Below are 7,657 nucleotides of genomic sequence, written 5' to 3'. Positions count from 1 at the left end.
GTGGTATGTTTTGTGGTATGTCAAATGTGTGTATGTGTTGCACAAAGGCCGCTGCAGGGTCGCAAGACAAATTTCAGTGCAAACTGACAATACATTTAGCCTACTATATCATATCATAATTATCAAACATGTCAGATACTGTAAATAGATTGATTTAGCTAACTTTATAGCAAATCTAATGGTGATGATGATGATGATGATAAAATACTAAGCATAGCTCTATTGTAGGTACTCAGAATGAATAGCCTTGATAACCGTGGCCATTCTTGGCACTTAATAAAACAATACATGTTGTGTCCTCATGTAAAATTAAGCCTATCTGGATTAATGAGAATTGATTTACACTGCTTAATTACCATTCATTGTTAGTTATAGCTAATATAGTTAATAGCTAACCACTTCCCCCCGGCACCTCTAACTGCACTCTTCGGTGTGGTGGAACCAGATCAGGTTCAAAATAAATATGAAGTCCAGGCCATTTCGCTCGCTACACTATACAGTTGACATGTGGCTAAAGGAGCTGGGAGGAGTGCTGCATTATAACATCCGGTCCGTCTGTAAAAGTGCTCCGCTGCTATAAATCACTGGGCGCTATGATTTAATGGATTAAATAACCCCGGGGGTTCGGGGTGTTAAAGGCTTTATGTATACCGTAGGCTAAAAGGCTGCTGATTCACAGTACAATATTGACATTGTGATTGTTCTGGAATCTAGGGACACTACCTCTAGACTATCTGTGTATGATGTAAAAACATTACAAATGATAGAGGATTTAATACTTGGTTGGAACTCCCTCTTTCAGGATAGGCATTTTTTGGCCTATGTGGAGAGTCACTTTCATGGATTTAATAATTACTTTTGCAGTAAAAGTAAAACTTTGGACAATCAATTTCATGAAGGAGACATCGACATCCTAAAGATATGAAAAAACCATGTCCCGTTTTGTTCTAGGCCCGAGGTATCTCAAAAACGAATTTGTAGATTTTGATTACAAAACATGCATTGATTTAATATCGTTGCTGTCAGGAGGAAACCATGCACCTAACTCAGTTTTTGAGGTTTTAGATTTTTAGTTATTATAATTTTCTTTGGAAAAGTGTTAAAAAGTGCTTCGGGCAAAACCTCTTAATTCCATTTGACCCACAAACTGTCTGCTAAAGCAACTAACTCCACCACCTCTCCCCGTCTCATGGATTGACAATATATAAAGTCACAACACCAACTTTGATGAGGCAGTAATGCTTTGTTTTCCAAATATAAGGTTTTCTTTATTTTCATGAAAAATGAACATTTTGGAGTTAGGTGGTTTCAGCAGAGATATACTTATTGAACTTGGGAAATGGGACATTCTGCATAATGTATATACTTATACTTTTGGTACTGTATGATTTTTATGCCAATACTTTTTCTCAAGTAAATCTAAAATACTTGACTTTGACTTTTAATTATTTCTATATAGCAGTATTGATACATTTAGTTAAATAAAATAAAAAAGATCAGTACTTTTAACACCACTGTTTAAGTCTAATTATAAAAGAAAGGCGAGAAAGGCTTCAATACTTGTTGGAAGGTGTTTAATTTGATCTGCACCTGAAAAGCATTATTTTGGGTGGTCGCCAATTCAAATATGATTATTTTGCTGGGTCCACAGTTCAAATATGAATATCTTCAGGGGTCATGGCCTGAAAAGGTTGAGAACCCTGGGGAATGTCTACAGTGGGAAGAGCAGAAAGCCACTGAAAGTAGAGTAGCGGTACGCACTGTCGTATAGTTGATCATTCTCCGCCCAAGTGACCAAATTCACTGTGTCTCCGGCATCGAGTGGCAGAATCACTGCCTGGGTGGCGGTGTCACGGCCGTTTCCCTTGGGTCGCCAGGTGCTGACTTGACGCTGGCCGTTCTTCGCCAGATAGGCCCCCGAGTTGTAACCACATAAGCCGATCGTTTTGAAGATGAAGTGGAACGCTCCCTTACACGGAGCAGTGAAGATACCTGCAAGTCAGCAATATGGAATCACTATAGTGTTTTCGATTAATCTGTCATGGTTACGACAGAATGAAAAAGTCTATGATCTATGAAACTTTTTCATCGGCAACACAATTTTACACATCATGTGTTTCTTCATTTCTCTCTCAGCTAAGGGGGGGGTCCTTTGGTGTGAAAAACATAAAGTAAAAACAACATCCGGAGTGGACCGCAGCTCAGAGCATGTCTTATAGGCTTGCTCGCCTTGTTACAGAAGCCCCTTTTGGACAAAACACTATGGGCTTCATTTTTGTCACCGCTAAACCCCTTATCCCTAAACTTCTTTGCCTTTTTTTTACTATTTTGCAAAACATTTTTGAATAGTTAAAATGGCCAGTCTACAAGCTCACAAAGTGTCAATGTAGATTGGCTAGTTGAACTATTAAAAAATGTTTTTCAAAATAGTAAAAAATAAGGCTAAGAAGTTTAGGGATAAGGGTTTAGCAGTGATGAAAATGGAGCCCTATATACAGTATGCAACGTCTTTGGTCATTATGACCAATGTCTCATAAGACAGATGTGTAGAAAAAACTATACATTTATTGGTATAGTTATACTGTACTCTACTGTGCTCTGTACTGTATTGTAGTGTACTGTGCGGGGGTCCCCGGAACATCCAGTCCCCCAGGAACGCACCCAGGATGGCGGCCCGTTTCCGGCGAGCCGCCCCACGTCCAAAACGGTCGAGAAATGACGGAGTTACCGTCACAAGTGTTTGGTCAAACCACGTGGGAGGCATACTTTGGTCCGACGGACCATTGGTTCGACGGAGCATTGGTCCGACTCGGGGTTAGGTTTAGGTGTGCTGCCCCGAGCTCGCGGTTATGGTTAGGGTGAGGGTTTGGGGTAGGTAGTGATGGGACCAATGGATCGGACCTATGCCCCGTCGGACAAAAGGCATGCACTCAAACCACGTGACTTCCATTGGAAAAGCATTTAGGGTGTGTACGAAGCCTAATGGAGCGGAGGCACCGCTCAAAAATAAGTTAAAGGGATTTAGCCTAAGACCCAGCACACGTGGTCGGAGCTGCACTGCGCTCTGGATGTTATGTCATTATCTAACTCTCTCTACCCCTCTATTGGATATAATAACATCAGATTAACCCATTTAGAACTGAGGATGATTCTTAAAAAATGTCTTCTAAATCCTAAAAGTTTTCTGAAAAACCTATGTTTCTATGTCAGTGGTACTAAACCTTTGGCTTTTTCATGTCAAAGACCCCCAGAATTATCTGTATTTGGCCGCCGACCCCCATCTGAAAATATGTTGTTCCAGGGACTTTGAGTCAGATTTGAGTTAAAAACGTTCACAGAATATATATTCCAAGATTTGCACCACATTTTCACGATTTTTCAAAAATAGACCTACAAGTTCATAGCGTGGTACTACGACAGTACTCGGTGCCACGCTATGAGCTTGTAGATCGGCTATTTTGTCAATATCTAAAGTATAACATAATGCTTAGAACACCAAAAGGGGTTCCCGCCCAAGCGGCCCAAAATAGGTACTGTAATACAATGGTTAATCCAGCGTTCTCCTTTAACCCATTCTGCGCGGCAACCCCTTTTGGTGTTAGCATTACGTTATGCTTTAGCTATTTAAAAATAGCAGATCTACAAGCTCATAGCGCTACGAGCTTGTAGGTCTGCTATTTTTGAAAAATCGAAGAGCGACTGACATAGAAGACATTTTTTAATCTGATCTCAGGTCAGAATGGAAAACTGTCAGGATGTAGAAGACATTTATAGAATCTGATCTCAGGTCAAAATGGATTAAAGACCCGTTCTGTGAGGCTCTCTGTACCTGTGCAAGCGTTGTAGGCGTTGCAGTTGTTGAAGAACACATTCCTGAACACGACAGTTTGCTCTTCACACGCAGGTCCAATATACACTTTTGCATCATCTCCCAGCGATGCTGAAAAGCCCACTTTATCACCGACTGAGGACAGAAGAGAAAGGGAGCAGGGAGAAAAACATTACACTTGCTCACCGTTTCATTACATTTTCTGTGACATTTGACATAATTTCAAGCTTGGTTAATCCATTAATCAGTTCAATCAATCAATCAATCAATAGTATTCAAATAATCCAAATAGATTTTCCATTCTGTCATATAATATAATTAATAATTATAATTTGTTTAAAGGACCACTTCATCACTTTTCAACCTATACCTTCATATAATTGTCATGTTTTTTCTACTCGGTCTGTGTCTCATAGGAAGGCTGTGGGCCGTTCAGAAACCCGTCCACCAGTGACATAATTGATGGGAAAGCCAAGCTAATAGAAACTGCATGTTTTCTATTCCTGAAAAAGTCGCAATGTTAAAATGGAAGCCATCGTTCTCACGATAATAAAAATAAAAATATATATTTTTTTATTTAAATCTTAAAAAGATGAATCTGCCTAACGATGATGTCACTGGTGGATGGGTTTCTGAACTGCCCAAAGCCTGACACAGAATGAGTAGGAATAAATGGTGGTATATGAATATGAGGACCATTATGAAGATAAGTTGAAAAGTGGTGAAGTGGTCCTTTAATTAGTTGTAACAAACGCATCACTTTAACTTACTCTCTCTCTTGAGGTTTCCCACGTCTTCGTCCAAGGTGGTCAATTGTGCTTCAGTTTCTCGCTGCTTAGACGTGAGCTCTGTGAACACATTAAGACATTTCCAGTAATGAGGCTTCACTCAATGCTTTTCGTTAATACCTGATAACAGATTCTACAAATGTCTTCTTAATCATGACAGGTTTCTGAAAATGTCAGTGCTTCTCAAACTATGTCAAGTCAAGGACCCCAAAAATGATGTAATTATATTGGCCCCCGTCTGAAAATATGTTGTTCCAGGGAACCCCCAGAAGCAAAGGTATATGAGTTAAAAACATTTGCTGTGAACGAATATATATTCAAAGATTTGTGTGCCGTGCCACGAGCTTGTAGATCTTCTATTTTACAACAGCTAAAGTTTGAAATAATGGTTAAAGTGGTTAAATGCTAAGGTGACACAGATCCCATGATCCACAGCTGAGCATTAACATTAGCTGTGGTAAAATGATAATACCCTGACACATTAGTTCCCCCGACATTTTAGAGATATTACATTTAACAGTGAAGATATGCTAATATTGTGTTATGTGAACTGCATTCAGGATTCTTATCAATAAAGCAAATCAATCTAGTTATCTGATTGACAGAGCTTACCTGCATTCTGCTTCTTCAGAAAGTCCACTGCAGCCTGCAGCTCGGCCAGCTTAGCGTCCAACACTTGGCCAACACTCAGAAATTCGCACATTTTGGCGTTGTCGCACGGCGTGATTGTCTGTCTATGACTGTCTGTTTTCTATGCACCTGTTGGGTAGAGCTGCTAACACTGACACAGAGGAGGCCTTTTTATAAGCAGAGCCAGAGCTGTCAGATGATAACTATTATCCGGTGACACATCAACGTTGCATGGCAGTTACTCGGAAGTCGGAGGTGAAGAAATTTAATTAGATTCTCAAGAAGGCGAAGGTGTACCTGATTGTCTGGGCTTGTAGCATGGGCATCGGATGAGTTGCGTCATCATTACAAGGAAATGTGCCCATACTGCATAATTGCATGTTCATTCATGCACGATATATCAGTTAACACGAGTTTAATAAAAGATGGAATAAGGGTAAAGGTCCAAATTAAGTAATGCAGGTGTTTAACAGTAATTTAACTCTTGAGAGCATAAAAAAATGTGGGTCCATTTGGTTTCATTTCATGCTCTCAAGAGTTAATTATCTATAGGCCTAAGGGTCCATTTAGTTATCAACTCTTACATCATTTAAGTTTAACTGGGGACCACCCTGGAACTCTCTCAAGGACGATTGGTGGTCCCCAGACCACTGGTTGAAAACCACAGATCTACCTGAATAACACCTACATCATCGGGTCAATGTCTGTGCAGGTAACTCCAGATACGGGTCTTGCGCAGCAAACACACGTCCCAGCTCAGAACCTTCCGCCCACGGTGGATCAGGCCTCGAGCTACAAACCTGCACCCCAGATCCTGGTCCAGATTCAGCCTAACGTGCAGCAGCAGCAACCACCAACCCTGCAGCCTGGACTAACTCAACAGCAGCAGGGTATAGGACCTCAAGGTGGGCCGCAGTTCCTGCTGCCGGTGCTGCCCCACCACCAGCCCTGGGTTCAACACGGAGGAGTTCAGCTGATGATGCCCTACCAGCCAAACTTCCAGGGACCTCCACCACGGGCAAGCCTGCCAACACAGCAGCAGCAACAGCAGCCTATGGTATGAGATAGGCCTATATAAATCAGCATCATCAATCATAAACAAGTGTCTGTCTTCCATTTTTAAGAATATACTCAATATGCTAATACTGCATACAAATCAAACCAAGCCTTGTACATGTCAACTTAAACTTCTATACCGTAGTGGAGACTATTCTTCCTGCAGGGGTCCAGGCAAAAACATCACAATACAAATCATAACTGCATATGATTTGCATGATCAATGTTGGTGAACAAACCCACAAACCTATAACAACATTTACATTAACAGTACAATAAGAACAGAAAAACTAATTGGTCTGTCCAAAATAATTATTACCATTTTTGTCTATAAGAATAAGGAACTTATTTGGTGTCTGTGATCTTTCTTCCCCAGATGTTCTCTCCCTATGGATACTACCCTGCATTGTTCTCACCTCCACAAGGGAATCAGTTGGTGAGAAACTATTGACACTTTTATTGATCTAATAAAAACAAGGCAAGCAGTAAATGGATCGTTAAGTGTACAGCACTGAAACATGTACAGTATGTGTGGTTTTTTCTCCTAAGCCTCAAGTGAACTCCATAAACTGTGAGATCTTGCCTGAGGCGCCTCTTCCCCAATATCTGTTTGCTAAACTCTTGGCAGGGCTGTCATAACAGTTGCTTTATTTGTTGGGGCGGGCGGGGGGGGGGGACTTCTGGCATCAAAACTGTTCCAAGTACTTTGTTTACATCAGATATGCTTTGATTTATGACTCGAGCCTCACAGATCGTTTCGTGGCAGCATGTTGTCTGGCAAATTATGTATAGTGCCAACATATTATACATTATGAAGAAATCTACTTTCCATGTCCTGGATGTTCTCATGTTGCAAAGACGGAAATTCAAGAATTCTAAAGAATTTAAATATTTTTTAAATGGTTAAATTGCAAAAAGAGAAAATAAAACAAAAATTGTGTTTCCTTACATATGGATACATACATACATACATACATATGGATTCCCCATGATTTTCCGGGAGGCGGTCTTTTTTCCGACACCCTTTTAGCCGACGGGACAATGGTCCGACACTGTCGGACTATTGTCTGAAATACCGTCTTTTTACTCCAACAGTTCGACACGACATTAGACAGACAGAAGTTCCCGCAACAGTCCGACAAACACTGCATTATTGTCCTATTGTTTTAACTGCATGCCTGTTTTAATGCTGTTTTGTTTTGCTTTTGTTTTTATTATCTTTTCTTCTCTGTAAAGCACTTTGAGCTAAATTTATGTATGAAAGGTGCTATATAAATAAAGTTTATTATTATTATTATTATTACTGGCCCTACTGGGCCCTAACTGGGCTCTACTGGGCCCTACTGGGCCCTAC

General features: G+C 40.5%; 1 protein-coding gene across 1 annotated transcript; it reads right to left on the bottom strand.

Annotated features, from left to right (window-relative positions):
* Positions 1–1,659: 1,659 nt before the first annotated feature.
* On the bottom strand, positions 1,660–5,444 carry LOC310872909 (complement C1q-like protein 4). Its single transcript, XM_083785100.1, has 4 exons — positions 5,230–5,444; positions 4,600–4,677; positions 3,830–3,964; positions 1,660–1,992 (listed from the first exon to the last, which is right to left on the bottom strand). Exons 1-4 carry the CDS (start codon positions 5,318–5,320, stop codon positions 1,712–1,714), a joined length of 585 nt encoding a protein of 194 aa, XP_083641226.1. The 5' UTR covers positions 5,321–5,444; the 3' UTR covers positions 1,660–1,711.
* Positions 5,445–7,657: the final 2,213 nt, after the last annotated feature.

The sequence above is a fragment of the Protomyctophum parallelum genome (assembly GCF_964188405.1).
Source record: "Protomyctophum parallelum genome assembly, chromosome: 16".
Lineage (NCBI taxonomy): Eukaryota > Metazoa > Chordata > Actinopteri > Myctophiformes > Myctophidae > Protomyctophum > Protomyctophum parallelum.
This window is presented reverse-complemented; position numbering and strand designations above follow the sequence as displayed.